The sequence below is a fragment of the Ranitomeya imitator genome, chromosome 9, assembly GCF_032444005.1.
Source record: "Ranitomeya imitator isolate aRanImi1 chromosome 9, aRanImi1.pri, whole genome shotgun sequence".
Classification (NCBI taxonomy): domain Eukaryota; kingdom Metazoa; phylum Chordata; class Amphibia; order Anura; family Dendrobatidae; genus Ranitomeya; species Ranitomeya imitator.
In genome coordinates this window covers 156,512,414-156,532,146 of record NC_091290.1, presented here as the reverse complement: position 1 = coordinate 156,532,146, position 19,733 = coordinate 156,512,414, and the positions used below count along the sequence as shown (strand labels likewise).

Below are 19,733 nucleotides of genomic sequence, written 5' to 3'. Positions count from 1 at the left end.
AGTGATGGTGACGTCCATGGCCTCCAGACATCAGGCCGTCATTATACAAAGCCTCACACCGGAGGAGACCAGCGATGGTGACGTCCACGGCCTCCAGACATCAGGTCGTCATTATACAAAGCCTCACACCGGAGGAGACCAGCGATGGTGACGTCCATGGCCTCCAAACATCAGGTCGTCATTATACAAAGCCTCACACCGGAGGAGACCAGCGATGGTGACGTCCACGGCCTCCAGACATCAGGTCGTCATTATACAAAGCATCACACCGGAGGAGACCAGCGATGGCGACATCCATGGCCTCCAGACATCAGGTCGTCATTATACAAAGCCTCACACCGGAGGAGACCAGTGATGGTGACGTCCATAGCCTCCAGACATCAGGTCGTCATTATAGAAAGCCTCACACCGGAGGAGACCAGTGATGGTGACGTCCATAGCCTCCAGACATCAGGTCGTCATTATAGAAAGCCTCACAACGGAGGAGACCAGCGATGGCGACATCCACGGCCTCCAGACATCAGGTCGTCATTATACAAAGCATCACACCGGAGGAGACCAGTGATGGTGACGTCCATGGCCTCCAGACATCAGGCCGTCATTATACAAAGCCTCACACCGGAGGAGACCAGCGATGGTGACGTCCACGGCCTCCAGACATCAGGCCGTCATTATACAAAGCCTCACACCGGAGGAGACCAGCGATGGTGACGTCCACGGCCTCCAGACATCAGGTCGTCATTATACAAAGCCTCACACCGGAGGAGACCAGCGATGGTGACGTCCATGGCCTCCAGACATCAGGCCGTCATTATACAAAGCCTCACACCGGAGGAGACCAGTGATGGTGACGTCCATGGCCTCCAGACATCAGGCCGTCATTATACAAAGCCTCACACCGGAGGAGACCAGCGATGGTGACGTCCACGGCCTCCAGACATCAGGTCGTCATTATACAAAGCCTCACACCGGAGGAGACCAGTGATGGTGACGTCCATGGCCTCCAAACATCAGGTCGTCATTATACAAAGCCTCACAACGGAGGAGACCAGCGATGGCGACATCCATGGCCTCCAGACATCAGGCCGTCATTGCTGCAAAGCCTCACACCGGAGACCAGCGATGGTGACGTCCATGGCCTCCAGACATCAGGCCATCATTGCTGTAAAGCCTCACACCGGAGGAGACCAGTGATGGTGACATACATGGCCTCCAGACATCAGGTCGTCATTAATGAAAAGGATTCTCTAGAAAGGATTATCAAACAGACATTTTATTTGAGAAAGTGAATTTGTCTAGTTCACTCCAAGCCCCTGAAATGAGGATTTGTACAAAAATGTCTGTAATTCCTAAACGTTTCACAGATTTCTGTTCAACCCTGAACGTCTCCACTTCAAACGCAAATTAGTGGCCTGCAGAGCTGAAATCACAACGATTCATCACTGAACAAAGATTTCTGGACCTGACTGTATATACCGCCATTCTGGGTATCGGCACGCCCTGCCACATATGCACAGCCAAGATACCGGTATATTGTGTGGACCGTGGCGGAGCAGCCTCCTCCTGACACTCAGATTGTCAAGTGTCCATGAGGTTTCTTCACATGGTGGTCCGGCCGCCATCCTCACTAACCCCCCACACACACATTGGAGGGGTTTCTACGTGTCCAGGAATGTATGTGATTCCACGGATCCTCACTGATCTGATCCCACCGCCCAACCTCACACCTCTGGACACACTTGGTTAGCAATGGATTTTTGAGTGATCCACCGATACTTCTAATCACTGTATGGACACACTGAGGATCAGGCTTGTGGGGGGCGCGGGGGCCAACATTTTCTACAGTTACTGCAATACTATAAATCTGTACATAAGCGGCAGAGTCTATGCAGGATCTTTATTTTTTGAAGTCCATTAAAATGTCTTATAGCAATATGTGAACGCTCTGTTCACTGACAGCAAGCAGCGGCTCTCAGCCCGTCCCACCGGCTGCTCTAGCAGAGGATTCACCCTCAGTCTGCGGTGGAGACAGGCTGTTGACCACCGCTCACTGATGGTGGCGGTTAAGCGGCTGGTCATGGGTGGGTGGCGGGCTGGTTGGCTGGTCACGTCACGGGCTGATGCAGCTGGCCGGTCACGTCACGGGCTGATGCTGCTGGCCGGTCACGTCACGGGCTGATGCAGCTGGCCGGTCACGTCACGGGCTGATGCAGCTGGCCGGTCACGTCACGGGCTGATGCAGCTGGCCGGTCACGTCACGGGCTGGTGCAGCTGACCGGTCACGTCACGGGCTGGTGCGGCTGGTTGGCCGATCACGTCACGGGCTGGTGCAGCTGACCGGTCACGTTCCAGGCTGGTGCGGCTGGTTGGCCGATCACGTCACGGGCTGGTGCAGCTGACCGGTCACGTCACGGGCTGATGCAGCTGACCGGTCACGTCACGGGCTGGTTGGCCGATCACGTCACGGGCTGGTGCAGCTGACCGGTCACGTCACGGGCTGATGCAGCTGGCCGGTCACGTCACGGGCTGGTGCAGCTGGCCGGTCACGTCACGGGCTGGTGCAGCTGACCGATCACGTCGGGCTGATGCAGCTGACCGGTCACGTCACAGGCTGGCGCGGCTGGTTGGCCGATCACGTCACGGGCTGGTGCAGCTGACCGATCACGTCACAGGCTGGCGCGGCTGGTTGGCCGATCACGTCACGGGCTGGTGCAGCTGACCGGTCACGTCACTGGCTGATGCGGCTGGCCGGTCACGTCATGGGCTGATGAGGCTGGCGCGGCTGGTTGGCCGATCACGTCATGGGCGGCCACTCTGCAGCAGCGTGTGTTTCCTCACAAACTCCTCCACGGCCGGTCCTTGCAGCGCTTTCATGGCTCTCCAGTGCAGGGCGCCGCTGTTCTCCACTTTTCCCTCCTCGTGGCTCAGCTCTTCTTTGATGTAAGACAGCCAGAGATCTGGAAATAAAAAAATCTTGGCTTCACCCAGACTAATAACCAAAATGGCCAAGGGGATGCAAGCCCCTTCTGTACCACAGAGGCGGGGGATGGGAAATTCAGCATATATAGGGCAACACTGACCTGGATGTGTGGCCCCAAACTCCCGCAGTGCCCGCTCGTAGTACTCCCTCAGATTTACCATCCTGCTTGTCTCCTGTGTGACATGGAAAGACTAAGTGCTCCAGAGCTGAACTCTGACCGCCATCATACACAACAAACGCTCCAGCCACGCTCACCTGTTCTTTCTCTATGTCAATCATCTTCTGGAAAAAATCCTCAGAAAAGGGGCGATTTTCATGTAAGCTGGAAGAGAGGGGTGCAAATTAGGAAAAACCGCATGGTGCTGACTGGGGAGAGGGCCGAGCCACCATCACAGCAGGTGCGGTACGCTGCTCACCTGCTGAACACCTTCCTCGCTCGCTTGTAGCCCTGGGTCCTGTAGGCCCAGTCTAGGTACTTCACCTTCATGGTCCGGGTAGCAGTCGGATTGAGGACAAGTTTCTGTGGAGGGTGACAAGTCATGAGTGGTGGCGGTGCCTGGTGGTAAGTGGCAGCGTAACCGGTTGGGGCACTTACCTGGTACATGGACTCCGTAGACTCCTCATTTCTTTCCTTCTCACTCCAGTCTGCCATCAATGTCCACAAAGGCAGACAATCCTATAGATAAGAGGCCGTCAGCGGGCCGCAGCCATCACATCACAACAGACACTGGATCGCCATCCTACCTGCACCTTCACGGTGGTCAGTGCCCGCTCAAATATCTGCTCAAGGTTCTCCTCTTTCAGCGTCATCAACGTCTCTAGTCTCTTCTTCCACATGTCCGCAGACCCTGAAAATCTGTCAGTGGCTGCCGCCAGGATCTGAGCTGCCATATTCCCCTGGCCCAACTCCAAGAGAAGGGAGATCTGGAGGACACATCATGGATTACCCACCTAACCTTGGCCCAGAGCCCGTCCCCGTCCTGCACATCTACTCACCCAGTCATGGTATCTGGCTTGCGGCAAGAGCGTGGCCTCATGAGCCTTCTGGAGGGCCACCAGCAGCCGGTCCTGTCGCTACAAGACAAATGTGAGACATGAACGCAAGGGCCGACACTGCAAGAACGTCCCCGTGTCCACCCGACGTGTGAAAGGGGTGTCAGAAATGGCATCTCACTCATGGACACCACCACCTCTGTCCACAGGTTCTGGATACTACTGCAGCTCAGGCAGAGCCGTCATTTCTCTGCAGGACAGAAGACACGACAAGCAACCGCACCATGCGGAAAAGACTGACGCCCCTCAGCTCCTGCAGAAGTAGTCCTACGAGAAGCAGCAGAAAGGTCCCCTATCTGCAGTCTGCGCCCAGGTAGTTGGCACCTGACCATTCCCTCATGTCCAGGGGTGTCAAACTGCAATCCTCGAGGGCTGCAAACCATGGGTCTTTTCAGGATTTCCTTAGCTTTGCACAAGGTGCTGTAATCATTATGTGTGTAGGTGATTAAATTATCACCTGTGCAGTACAAGGAAATCCTGAAAACATGACCTGTTTGCAGCCCTTGAGGAATGCAGTTTGACACCTTTGCTCATGTCAATCTTCTCTCCCGGGGGACTCGGCACCTGCCCACCCCATGAATCCACCTGTCTGCCCACCCCCATAAGTTCATTCTCTCCCCAACCCCCAGGGAGGTGACACCCATCTCCCCATTACCCATGTCCTGGTGAGTCGGAGGTTGGCTGCCCTCCGCGTCCATCCTTCCTCCCGGGGAGTCGGAGGCTGGCTGCCTGCCCCCCCCCCAGTGTCCATCCTCCTTCCCGGTGAGTCGGAGGCTGCCTGCCCCATCCTTACTGCCTGCCCGCCACGTGTCCATCCTCTCTTCCGGAGGGCTGACACCAGCCTGTCTCCACAAGTCTACTCTCGCTCCTGGTGAGTCGGCGCCTGCCTGTAGCCACAGATTCATGGTACGCAGAGCGACGTGTCAGCGCCCCGACTCGGGGATATTTCCGTACCTGCTGCTTTAGCTCCTTGCTGTTAGTCTGCCTCTTGTACCTCTCCAGACAGAAGGAAAGGTACAGCTCCCACATGGACTCTGAGAACGCAGAGAAGGTTCAGGTCAGCAGTGATACACACGGCCACAAGGGGCAGGTTACACAATTCCCACCTGTCTGCACAGAGCCCAGCGCAGACTCGTACACATGGCTGCACCGCTCCTCTTGTCTCGCCAGCTCCTGCGCCTTCATCTGTTTGGACGTGTGCTCTGATGATGGTGGAAGTTTGGTGGACAACTCCTGACGAGCCAAGAAGTCCCAGGTCAGAGGACTCTCCGCATACAGGGTCTGCAAGCTGAATGCAGCACATGGTCAATCCATACCCCACAAGCTGTAGGACACTCCATTCCCGAGAGCACAGGCACCAAGCAATACATGACTGCAGGGACCAACCAGCAATGGTCCTCCTGAACCCACCACCCAAAAATCCCTGCCGGCCTCTAGTGCCTCCCCGTCCATCAGACAGCAGTAACTTACTCAGCCAAAATCTCCTTCTGCAGCTCCGCGGTGAAGGGAAACTTCTGGGCAACGGAGAGAAGAGAAAGATGGAACTCAACCCCTGAAATAGGAGACGACACTGGTCACGACCTCCCTGCGGAGCTCCACCACCACCACATACACCAGCACCGCGCTCACCTTTAATCTTCTGCTTGGCGGACTTATAGATGGCGCGGACCAGTCCTCCATCAAGTATCTCGTCCGAGTACGAGACATCCCCCTGTAAAGAGACACACGGCCAATACTCAGGTCAGACACAAGGGGTATCCCGAAATACACGATGTGGGGCCAACACAACACTGGTCTGTCCAGACCGTGCCCCATCCGCTAATGAGGGGCCCATGCTCCCAGAACAGCACAGGGAGGAGGGGAACTTACAACATCCATCTCCGCCAGATCGGCCTTCTCCTTCCTCTGCTTCTCGGCATTCATCAGCTCCATCCGGAAATACTACGGGGAAAAGCCAGAGTCAGGGCAGCCATGCTATACATAGGGGAATAGTACGGGGGCGGAACAGTAAGGCTGATAAATACTTATCCGGGAACACAGGGGCAGTATAACTACTATAATACTGATACGTGCAACTACTATAATACTGCCCCTATGTACAAGAATATAACTACTATAATACTGCTACATACAAGAATATAACTACTATAATACTGCCCCTATGTACAAGAATATAACTACTATAATACTGCTCCTATGTACAAGAATATAACTACTATAATACTGCTCCTATGTACAAGAATATAACTACTATAATACTGCCCCTATGTACAAGAATATAACTACTATAATACTGCCCCTATGTACAAGAATATAACTACTATAATACTGCTCCTATATACAAGAATATAACTACTATAATACTGCCCCTATGTACAAGAATATAACTACTATAATACTGCTCCTATGTACAAGAATATAACCACTATAATACTGCTCCTATATACAAGAATATAACTACTATAATACTGCCCCTATGTACAAGAATATAACTACTATAATACTGCTCCTATGTACAGGAATATAACTACTATAATACTGCTCCTATATACAAGAATATAACTACTATAATACTGCCCCCTATGTACAAGAATATAACTACTATAATACTGCTCCTATGTACAAGAATATAACTACTATAATACTGCCCCTATGTACAAGAATATACTATAATACTGCCCCTATGTACAAGAATATAACTACTATAATACTGCCCCTATGTACAAGAATATAACTACTATAATACTGCTCTATGTACAAGAATATAACTACTATAACACTGCCCCTATGTACAAGAATATAACTACTATAATACTGCTCCTATGTACAAGAATATAACTACTATAATACTGCTCCTATGTACAGGAATATAACTACTATAATACTGCCCCCTATGTACAAGAATATAACTACTATAATACTGCACCCTATGTACAAGAATATAACTACTATAATACTGCTCCCTATGTACAAGAATATAACTACTATAATACTGCCTCTATGTACAAGAATATAACTACTATAATACTGCCCCTATGTACAAGAATATAACTACTATAATACTGCCCCCTATGTACAAGAATATAACTACTATAATACTGCCCCTATATACAAGAATATAACTACTATAATACTGCTCTATGTACAAGAATATAACTACTATAATACTGCTCTATGTACAAGAATATAACTACTATAATACTGCTACATACAAGAATATAACTACTATAATACTGCCCCTATGTACAAGAATATAACTACTATAATACTGCTCTATGTACAAGAATATAACTACTATAATACTGCTACATACAAGAATATAACTACTATAATACTGCCCCTATGTACAAGAATATAACTACTATAATACTGCTACATACAAGAATATAACTACTATAATACTGCCCCTATGTACAAGAATATAACTACTATAATACTGCTACATACAAGAATATAACTACTATAATACTGCCCCTATGTACAAGAATATAACTACTATAATACTGCTCTATGTACAAGAATATAACTACTATAATACTGCTACATACAAGAATATAACTACTATAATACTGCTCCTATGTACAGGAATATAACTACTATAATATTGCCCCTATGTACAAGAATATAACTACTATAATACTGCTCCTATGTACAAGAATATAACTACTATAATACTGCCCCCTATGTACAAGAATATAACTACTATAATACTGCTCCTATGTACAAGAATATAACTACTATAATACTGCTCCTATGTACAAGAATATAACTGCTATAATACTGCCCCTATGTACAAGAATATAACTGCTATAATACTGCCCGTGTACAAGAATATAACTACTATAATACTGCCCCTATGTACAAGAATATAACTGCTATAATACTGCTCCTATGTACAAGAATATAACTGCTATAATACTGCCCGTGTACAAGAATATAACTACTATAATACTGCCCCTATGTAAAAGAATATAACTACTATAATACTGCCCCTATGTACAGGAATATAACTACTATAATACTGCTCCTATATACAAGAATATAACTACTATAACACTGCTCCTATATACAAGAATATATCTACTATAATACTGCCCCTATGTACAAGAATATAACTACTATAATACTGCTCCTATATACAAGAATATAACTACTATAATACTGCCCCCTATGTACAAGAATATAACTACTATAATACTGCTCCTATGTACAAGAATATAACTACTATAATACTGCTCCTATGTACAAGAATATAACTACTATAATACTGCCCCTATGTACAAGAATATAACTACTATAATACTGCCCCCTATGTACAAGAATATAACTACTATAATACTGCCCCCTATGTACAAGAATATAACTACTATAATACTGCCCCTATGTACAAGAATATAACTACTATAATACTGCCCCTATGTACAAGAATATAACTACTATAATACTGCTCCCTATGTACAAGAATATAACTACTATAATACTGCCCCCTATATACAAGAATATAACTACTATAATACTGCTCCTATGTACAAGAATATAACCACTATAATACTGCCCCTATGTACAAGAATATAACTACTATAATACTGCCCCTATGTACAAGAATATAACTACTATAATACTGCCCCTATGTACAAGAATATAACTACTATAATACTGCCCCCTATATACAAGAATATAACTACTATAATACTACCCCCATCAGGAGGCACACAGTTTAGTGCTGGTAGCATACACTCACCTCCAGGTACAATTTGGCGGAGTCTGGGTGGAAGCGCAGGGCGCGCAGAAAGAGATGTCTTGCACTCTCTGTTGACAGATGATCTTCAAACTCCCACTTGGCTGCCATTATCCACAAAGCTGAAAGCAAAGAAGAGGGAGCGGTCGGCGCGGGGCCGGAGGGAGCGGTCGGCGCGGGGCCGGAGGGAGCGGTCGGCGCGGGGCCGGAGGGAGCGGTCGGCACGGGGCCGGAGGGAGCGGTCGGCGCGGGGCCGGAGGGAGCGGTCGGCGCGGGGCCGGAGGGAGCGGTCGGCGCGGGGCCGGAGGGAGCGGTCGGCGCGGGGCCGGAGGGAGCGGTCCGTGTACTACCTGCTTTATCCGGGTGCACGGCCAGGAGGGAGGAGAAGATGCTGCTGAGCTTCAATTTAAAGTTCTGAAACAGAGACAAGCGTCAGATGGAGAACGTGCTCCAGGCCGAGCGCAAACTGACTGAGACACTCACCCACTTCTTACAGAAAGCCACGTGAGACATCCACATCTGCAGGTCCTCCTACAAGACGACAGCAGCAAGAGGTTAGGAGGTCACCAAGACTACAACCCCCAGCATGCGCAGTACAGCAGCACATACCTTCCACTTGTTGGTGGCGCGAATGAAGAGGTTGTGGACTCTCTGTAGGATCACGTACTCCATCTCCTCCTTCTTATGCCAGTATCCAATGCGCTGAGAACACAGGGGAGACTGACCAATCAGGGGCAACACTACCGCCACGCCCTCGAGAAGAGCTGCTCCACCCCTACTGAGAGTTTGACCGAGATCCCGAGCTGCACAGCCCCCGACCTCTCCAAACTAACAGTCATTCCCCCCCGACCTCTCCAGACTAACAGCCATTCCCCCCCGACCTCTCCAAACTAACAGTCATTCCCCCCCGACCTCTCCAAACTAACAGTCATTCCCCCCCGACCTCTCCAGACTAACAGTCATTCCCCCCCGACCTCTCCAGACTAACAGTCATTCCCCCCCCGACCTCTCCAAACTAACAGTCATTCCCCCCGACCTCTCCAAACTAACAGTCATTCCCCCCCGACCTCTCCAAACTAACAGTCATTCCCCCCCGACCTCTCCAAACTAACAGTCATTCCCCCCCCGACCTCTCCAAGCTAACAGTCATTCCCCCCCGACCTCTCCAGACTAACAGTCATTCCCCCCCGACCTCTCCAGACTAACAGTCATTCCCCCCCGACCTCTCCAAACTAACAGTCATTCCCCCCCGACCTCTCCAAACTAACAGTCATTCCCCCCCGACCTCTCCAAACTAACAGTCATTCCCCCCCGACCTCTCCAAACTAACAGTCATTCCCCCCGACCTCTCCAAACTAACAGCCATTCCCCCCCGACCTCTCCAAACTAACAGCCATTCCCCCCCGACCTCTCCAGACTAACAGCCATTCCCCCCGACCTCTCCAAACAGTCATTCCCCCCGACCTCTCCAAACTAACAGCCATTCCCCCGACCTCTCCAAACTAACAGTCATTCCCCCCGACCTCTCCAAACTAACAGCCATTCCCCCCCGACCTCTCCAAACTAACATCCATTCCCCCCGACCTCTCCAGACTAACAGCCATTCCCCCCGACCTCTCCAAACAGTCATTCCCCCCCGACCTCTCCAAACTAACAGCCATTCCCCCGACCTCTCCAAACTAACAGCCATTCCCCCCCGACCTCTCCAAACTAACAGCCATTCCCCCCCGACCTCTCCAAACTAACAGCCATTCCCCCGACCTCTCCAAACTAACAGCCATTCCCCCCCGACCTCTCCAAACTAACAGCCATTCCCCCCCGACCTCTCCAAACTAACAGCCATTCCCCCGACCTCTCCAAACTAACAGCCATTCCCCCCGACCTCTCCAAACTAACAGTCATTCCCCCCGACCTCTCCAAACTAACAGCCATTCCCCCGACCTCTCCAAACTAACAGCCATTCCCCCCCGACCTCTCCAAACTAACAGCCATTCCCCCCCGACCTCTCCAAACTAACAGCCATTCCCCCGACCTCTCCAAACTAACAGCCATTCCCCCCGACCTCACAGAACCATTGAATCCTTCATACCTGCCTCCTCTTTTTAAGCAGCTCCAGAAAGTTGATCTCATACTATAAAAGACAAGGCAAGAGCGTTGAGGGAGGGGGCGAGAGCGGAGGGAGGGAGGGAGGGGGCGAGAGCGGAGAGAGGGAGGGAGGGGGCGAGAGCGGAGGGAGGGAGGGAGGGAGGGGGCGAGAGCGGAGGGAGGGAGGGAGGGAGGGGGCGAGAGCGGAGGGAGGGAGGGAGGGAGGGGGCGAGAGCGGAGGGGGCGAGAGCGGAGGGAGGGAGGGAGGGGGTGAGAGCGGAGGGAGGGAGGGGGCGAGAGCGGAGGGAGGGAGGGGGCGAGAGCGGAGGGAGGGAGGGGGCAAGAGCGGAGGGAGGGGGCGAGAGCGGAGGGAGGGGGCGAGAGCGGAGGGAGGGGGCGAGAGCGGAGGGAGGGGGCGAGAGCGGAGGGAGGGGGCGAGAGCGGAGGGAGGGGGCGGAGGGAGGGAGGGGGCGTGTGTGTGTGTCCTGTTTGGCTCACCTGGATGTAGCTGATGAAGTCCTCCTTCTCTACTGTCCTCCTCCCCAGCTTGTACTCCAGAGACATTCGTTTCTTAATGACAGATCTGCAAAAAATAAGACGAGATGTGAGCGGTGCCTTACGGGGCCCCCCAGAGTCACAGACCTCCACACACACACCGGGGGCCCCCCAGACACCGACCTCCACACACACAAACACCGGGGGCCCCCCAGACACCGACCTCCACACACACACACACCGGGGGCCCCCCAGAGTCACCGACCTCCACACACACACACACCGGGGGCCCCCAGACACCGACCTACACACACACACACACACACACCGGGGGCCCCCAGACACCGACCTCCTACACACACACCGGGGGCCCCCCAGAGTCACCGACCTCCTACACACACACCGGGGGCCCCCCAGACACCGACCTCCTACACACACACCGGGGGCCCCCCAGACACCGACCTCCTACACACACACGGGGCCCCCCAGACACCGACCTCCACACACACACACGGGGCCCCCCAGACACCGACCTCCTACACACACACCGGGGGCCCCCCAGACACCGACCTCCTACACACACACCGGGGGCCCCCCAGACACCGACCTCCACACACACACACGGGGCCCCCCAGACACCGACCTCCTACACACACACCGGGGGCCCCCCAGAGTCACCGACCTCCTACACACACACCGGGGGCCCCCCAGACACCGACCTCCTACACACACACCGGGGGCCCCCCAGACACCGACCTCCTACACACACACCGGGGGCCCCCCAGACACCGACCTCCACACACACACACGGGGCCCCCCAGACACCGACCTCCACACACACACACACACCGGGGGCCCCCCAGACACCGACCTCCACACACACACACACACACGGGGCCCCCCAGACACCGACCTCCACACACACACACACGGGGCCCCCCAGACACCGACCTCCACACACACACACCGGGGGCCCCCCAGAGTCACCGACCTCCACACACACACACACCGGGGGCCCCCCAGAGTCACCGACCTCCACACACACACACACGGGGGGCCCCCCAGACACCGACCTCCACACACACACCGGGGGCCCCCCAGACACCGACCTCCACACACACACACACGGGGCCCCCCCAGACACCGACCTCCACACACACACACCGGGGGCCCCCCAGACACCGACCTCCACACACACACACGGGGCCCCCCAGACACCGACCTCCACACACACACACACACACACACCGGGGGCCCCCCAGACACCGACCTCCACACACACACACACACACACACACGGGGCCCCCCAGACACCGACCTCCACACACACACACACACACACGGGGCCCCCCAGACACCGACCTCCACACACACACACACGGGGCCCCCCAGACACCGACCTCCACACACACACACCGGGGGCCCCCCAGAGTCACCGACCTCCACACACACACACACCGGGGGCCCCCCAGAGTCACCGACCTCCACACACACACACACGGGGGGCCCCCCAGACACCGACCTCCACACACACACACACACCGGGGGCCCCCCAGACACCGACCTCCACACACACACACACGGGGCCCCCCCAGACACCGACCTCCACACACACACACCGGGGGCCCCCCAGACACCGACCTCCACACACACGGGGCCCCCCAGACACCGACCTCCACACACACACACACGGGGCCCCCCAGACACCGACCTCCACACACACACACCGGGGGCCCCCCAGAGTCACCGACCTCCACACACACACACCGGGGGCCCCCCAGAGTCACCGACCTCCACACACACCGGCGGCCCCCCCCAGAGTCACCGACCTCCACACACACACACGGGGGGCCCCCCAGACACCGACCTCCACACACACACACCGGGGGCCCCCCAGACACCGACCTCCACACACACACACACGGGGCCCCCCCAGACACCGACCTCCACACACACACACCGGGGGCCCCCCAGACACCGACCTCCACACACACACACCGGGGGCCCCCCAGAGTCACCAACCTCCACACACACCGGGGGCCCCCCAGAGTCACCGACCTCCACACACACCGGGGGCCCCCCAGAGTCACCGACCTCCACACACACACACCGGGGGCCCCCCAGACACCGACCTACACACACACACCGGGGGCCCCCCAGAGTCACCGACCTCCACACACACCGGGGGCCCCCCAGAGTCACCGACCTCCACACACACCGGGGGCCCCCCAGAGTCACCGACCTCCACACACACACACCGGGGGCCCCCCAGACACCGACCTACACACACACACCGGGGGCCCCCCAGAGTCACCGACCTCCACACACACCGGGGGCCCCCCAGAGTCACCGACCTCCACACACACCGGGGGCCCCCCAGAGTCACCGACCTCCACACACACCGGGGGCCCCCCAGAGTCACCGACCTCCACACACACACACCGGGGGCCCCCCAGACACCGACCTCCTACACACACACCGGGGGCCCCCCAGAGTCACCGACCTCCACACACACCGGGGGCCCCCCAGAGTCACCGACCTCCACACACACCGGGGGCCCCCCAGAGTCACCGACCTCCACACACACACACGGGGGCCCCCCAGACACCGACCTCCACACACCGGGGGCCCCCAGACACCGACCTACACACACCGGGGGCCCCCAGACACCGACCTACACACACACACACACACACCGGGGGCCCCCCAGAGTCACCAACCTCCACACACACACCGGCGGCCCCCCCCAGAGTCACCGACCTCCACACACACACACGGGGGGCCCCCCAGACACCGACCTCCACACACACACACCGGGGGCCCCCCAGACACCGACCTCCACACACACACACACGGGGCCCCCCCAGACACCGACCTCCACACACACACACCGGGGGCCCCCCAGACACCGACCTCCACACACACACCGGGGGCACCCCAGAGTCACCAACCTCCACACACACCGGGGGCCCCCCAGAGTCACCGACCTCCACACACACCGGGGGCCCCCCAGAGTCACCGACCTCCACACACACACACCGGGGGCCCCCCAGACACCGACCTACACACACACACCGGGGGCCCCCCAGAGTCACCGACCTCCACACACACCGGGGGCCCCCCAGAGTCACCGACCTCCACACACACCGGGGGCCCCCCAGAGTCACCGACCTCCACACACACACACCGGGGGCCCCCCAGACACCGACCTACACACACACACCGGGGGCCCCCCAGAGTCACCGACCTCCACACACACACACCGGGGGCCCCCCAGACACCGACCTACACACACACACCGGGGGCCCCCCAGAGTCACCGACCTCCACACACACCGGGGGCCCCCCAGAGTCACCGACCTCCACACACACCGGGGGCCCCCCAGAGTCACCGACCTCCACACACACCGGGGGCCCCCCAGAGTCACCGACCTCCACACACACACACCGGGGGCCCCCCAGACACCGACCTACACACACACACCGGGGGCCCCCCAGAGTCACCGACCTCCACACACACCGGGGGCCCCCCAGAGTCACCGACCTCCACACACACCGGGGGCCCCCCAGAGTCACCGACCTCCACACACACCGGGGGCCCCCCAGAGTCACCGACCTCCACACACACACACCGGGGGCCCCCCAGACACCGACCTCCTACACACACACCGGGGGCCCCCCAGAGTCACCGACCTCCACACACACCGGGGGCCCCCCAGAGTCACCGACCTCCACACACACCGGGGGCCCCCCAGAGTCACCGACCTCCACACACACACACCGGGGGCCCCCCAGACACCGACCTACACACACACACACCGGGGGCCCCCCAGAGTCACCGACCTCCACACACACACACCGGGGGCCCCCCAGACACCGACCTACACACACACCGGGGGCCCCCAGACACCGACCTCCACACACACCGGGGGCCCCCAGAGTCACCGACCTCCACACACACCGGGGGCCCCCCAGAGTCACCGACCTCCACACACACACACCGGGGGCCCCCCAGAGTCACCGACCTCCACACACACACACACCGGGGGCCCCCCAGACACCGACCTACACACACACCGGGGGCCCCCAGACACCGACCTCCACACACACCGGGGGCCCCCCAGAGTCACCGACCTCCACACACACCGGGGGCCCCCCAGATTCACCGACCTCCACACACACACACCGGGGGCCCCCCAGACACCGACCTCCTACACACACACCGGGGGCCCCCCAGAGTCACCGACCTCCACACACACCGGGGGCCCCCCAGAGTCACCGACCTCCACACACACCGGGGGCCCCCCAGAGTCACCGACCTCCACACACACCGGGGGCCCCCCAGAGTCACCGACCTCCACACACACACCGGGGGCCCCCCAGAGTCACCGACCTCCACACACACACACCGGGGGCCCCCCAGAGTCACCGACCTCCACACACACACACACCGGGGGCCCCCCAGACACCGACCTACACACACACCGGGGGCCCCCAGACACCGACCTCCACACACACCGGGGGCCCCCCCAGAGTCACCGACCTCCACACACACCGGGGGCCCCCCAGATTCACCGACCTCCACACACACACACCGGGGGCCCCCCAGACACCGACCTCCTACACACACACCGGGGGCCCCCCAGAGTCACCGACCTCCACACACACACACCGGGGGCCCCCCAGACACCGACCTACACACACACACCGGGGGCCCCCCAGAGTCACCGACCTCCACACACACCGGGGGCCCCCCAGAGTCTCCGACCTCCACACACACCGGGGGCCCCCCAGAGTCACCGACCTCCACACACACACACCGGGGGCCCCCCAGAGTCACCGACCTCCACACACACACACCGGGGGCCCCCCAGACACCGACCTACACACACACCGGGGGCCCCCCAGAGTCACCGACCTCCACACACACCGGGGGCCCCCCAGAGTCACCGACCTCCACACACACACACCGGGGGCCCCCCAGAGTCACCGACCTCCACACACACCGGGGGCCCCCCAGAGTCACCGATCTCCACACACACACACACCGGGGGCCCCCCAGAGTCACCGACCTCCACACACACACACCGGGGGCCCCCCAGAGTCACCGACCTCCACACACACACACCGGGGGCCCCCCAGAGTCACCGACCTCCACACACACACACCGGGGGCCCCCCAGACACCGACCTACACACACACACCGGGGGCCCCCCAGAGTCACCGACCTCCACACACACACACCGGGGGCCCCCCAGACACCGACCTACACACACACCGGGGGCCCCCAGACACCGACCTCCACACACACCGGGGGCCCCCAGAGTCACCGACCTCCACACACACCGGGGGCCCCCCAGAGTCACCGACCTCCACACACACACACCGGGGGCCCCCCAGAGTCACCGACCTCCACACACACACACACACCGGGGGCCCCCCAGACACCGACCTACACACACACCGGGGGCCCCCAGACACCGACCTCCACACACACCGGGGGCCCCCCAGAGTCACCGACCTCCACACACACCGGGGGCCCCCCAGATTCACCGACCTCCACACACACACACCGGGGGCCCCCCAGACACCGACCTCCTACACACACACCGGGGGCCCCCCAGAGTCACCGACCTCCACACACACACACCGGGGGCCCCCCAGACACCGACCTCCTACACACACACCGGGGGCCCCCCAGAGTCACCGACCTCCACACACACACACCGGGGGCCCCCCAGACACCGACCTACACACACACACCGGGGGCCCCCCAGAGTCACCGACCTCCACACACACCGGGGGCCCCCCAGAGTCACCGACCTACACACACACACACCGGGGGCCCCCCAGACACCGACCTCCACACACACCGGGGGCCCCCCAGAGTCACCGACCTCCACACACACACCGGGGGCCCCCCAGAGTCTCCGACCTCCACACACACCGGGGGCCCCCCAGAGTCACCGACCTCCACACACACCGGGGGCCCCCCAGAGTCACCGACCTACACACACACACACACCGGGGGCCCCCCAGACACCGACCTCCACACACACCGGGGGCCCCCCAGAGTCACCGACCTACACACACACACCGGGGGCCCCCCAGAGTCTCCGACCTCCACACACACCGGGGGCCCCCCAGAGTCACCGACCTCCACACACACACACCGGGGGCCCCCCAGAGTCACCGACCTCCACACACACACACCGGGGGCCCCCCAGACACCGACCTACACACACACCGGGGGCCCCCCAGAGTCACCGACCTCCACACACACCGGGGGCCCCCCAGAGTCACCGACCTCCACACACACACACCGGGGGCCCCCCAGAGTCACCGACCTCCACACACACCGGGGGCCCCCCAGAGTCACCGACCTCCACACACACACACCGGGGGCCCCCCAGAGTCACCGACCTCCACACACACACACCGGGGGCCCCCCAGAGTCACCGACCTCCACACACACACACCGGGGGCCCCCCAGAGTCACCGACCTCCACACACACACACCGGGGGCCCCCCAGACACCGACCTACACACACACACCGGGGGCCCCCCAGAGTCACCGACCTCCACACACACCGGGGGCCCCCCAGAGTCACCGACCTCCACACACACACACCGGGGGCCCCCCAGAGTCACCGACCTCCACACACACACACCGGGGGCCCCCCAGAGTCACCGACCTCCACACACACCGGGGGCCCCCCAGAGTCACCGACCTCCACACACACACACCGGGGGCCCCCCAGAGTCACCGACCTCCACACACACACACCGGGGGCCCCCCAGAGTCACCGACCTCCACACACACACACCGGGGGCCCCCCAGAGTCACCGACCTCCACACACACACACCGGGGGCCCCCCAGACACCGACCTACACACACACACCGGGGGCCCCCCAGAGTCACCGACCTCCACACACACCGGGGGCCCCCCAGAGTCACCGACCTCCACACACACCGGGGGCCCCCCAGAGTCACCGACCTCCACACACACACCGGGGGCCCCCCAGACACCGACCTCCACACACACACACCGGGGGCCCCCCAGAGTCACCGACCTCCACACACACACACCGGGGGCCCCCCAGACACCGACCTACACACACACCGGGGGCCCCTTAGAGTCACCGACCTCCACACACACCGGGGGCCCCCCAGAGTCACCGACCTCCACACACACACACCGGGGGCCCCCCAGAGTCACCGACCTCCACACACACACACCGGGGGCCCCCCAGAGTCACCGACCTCCACACACACACACCGGGGGCCCCCCAGAGTCACCGACCTACACACACACCGGGGGCCCCCCAGAGTCACCAACCTCCACACACACACACACCGGGGGCCCCCCAGAGTCACCGACCTCCACACACACACACCGGGGGCCCCCCAGAGTCACCGACCTACACACACACCGGGGGCCCCCCAGAGTCACCGACCTCCACACACACACACCGGGGGCCCCCCAGAGTCACCGACCTACACACACACCGGGGGCCCCCCAGAGTCACCGACCTCCACACACACACACCGGGGGCCCCCCAGAGTCACCGACCTCCACACACACACACCGGGGGCCCCCCAGAGTCACCGACCTCCACACACACCGGGGGCCCCCCAGAGTCACCGACCTCCACACACACACACCGGGGGCCCCCCAGAGTCACCGACCTCCACACACACACACCGGGGGCCCCCCAGAGTCACCGACCTACACACACACACACCGGGGCCCCCCAGAGTCACCGACCTCCACACACACCGGGGGCCCCCCAGAGTCACCGACCTCCACACACACACACACACACCGGGGGCCCCCCAGACACCGACCTCCTACACACACACACACACACCGGGGGCCCCCAGACACCGACCTCCACACACACCGGGGCTCTCACCTGACTTCCTTACAGGTCAGCAGCCCGACCCGCTCCAGCTGCTGCAGCTCCGGGATGTGATCCTCCGCGCGGCGCTGGACGAACTCCGCCATCCTGCCGCTCCACACAGCTCTCTGTACAGCCTCACCACACACTGCAGCTCTATACTGCCCTCCACACCGCCGCACCACGTGCTTCCGGAGCCGCTCAGTCCTCCAGCCGCAGCTGTATCTCCCCTCGGCGCTCCCTCCCGCGTCTCCTCTCTATGGCCCTCACTTCCGGAGCCGCTCAGTCCTCCAGCCGCAGCTGTATCTCCCCTCGGCGCTCCCTCCTGCCTCTCCGCTCTATGGCCCTCACTTCCGGAGCCGCTCAGTCCTCCAGCCGCAGCTGTATCTCCCCTCGGCGCTCTCTCCTGCCTCTCCGCTCTATGGCCCTCACTTCCGGAGCCGCTCAGTCCTCCAGCCGCAGCTCTTTCCTCCCTCGGCG

At 58.9% G+C, this 19,733-nt stretch overlaps 1 protein-coding gene across 1 annotated transcript; it reads right to left on the bottom strand.

The window, feature by feature from the left end:
* Nucleotides 1-1,882: 1,882 nt before the first annotated feature.
* Nucleotides 1,883-19,683, bottom strand: UTP6 (UTP6 small subunit processome component). The gene is made up of 19 exons (XM_069739625.1): nucleotides 19,269-19,683; nucleotides 11,355-11,439; nucleotides 10,861-10,902; nucleotides 9,381-9,473; nucleotides 9,255-9,302; nucleotides 9,122-9,185; nucleotides 8,775-8,893; nucleotides 5,903-5,974; nucleotides 5,663-5,744; nucleotides 5,504-5,585; nucleotides 5,140-5,321; nucleotides 4,988-5,067; nucleotides 3,977-4,054; nucleotides 3,725-3,904; nucleotides 3,576-3,656; nucleotides 3,397-3,500; nucleotides 3,236-3,302; nucleotides 3,081-3,153; nucleotides 1,883-2,957 (listed from the first exon to the last, which is right to left on the bottom strand). The coding sequence occupies exons 1-19, from the start codon at nucleotides 19,358-19,360 to the stop codon at nucleotides 2,800-2,802; spliced, it is 1,782 nt and encodes a 593-aa protein (XP_069595726.1). The 5' UTR covers nucleotides 19,361-19,683; the 3' UTR covers nucleotides 1,883-2,799.
* Between the last annotated feature and the right edge of the window lie 50 nt (nucleotides 19,684-19,733).

Coding starts and splice junctions, on each gene's coding strand:
- UTP6 (XM_069739625.1), bottom strand. CDS start 19,360: ATGGCGGAGTTCGTCCAGCGCCGCGCGGAGGATCACATCCCGGAGCTG. Junction 9,186..9,254: donor TGGCTTTCTGTAAGAAGTGG/GTGAGTGTCTCA, acceptor TCTCTGTTTCAG/AACTTTAAATTGAAGCTCAG. Junction 3,154..3,235: donor TTGACATAGAGAAAGAACAG/GTGAGCGTGGCT, acceptor CATGTCACACAG/GAGACAAGCAGGATGGTAAA.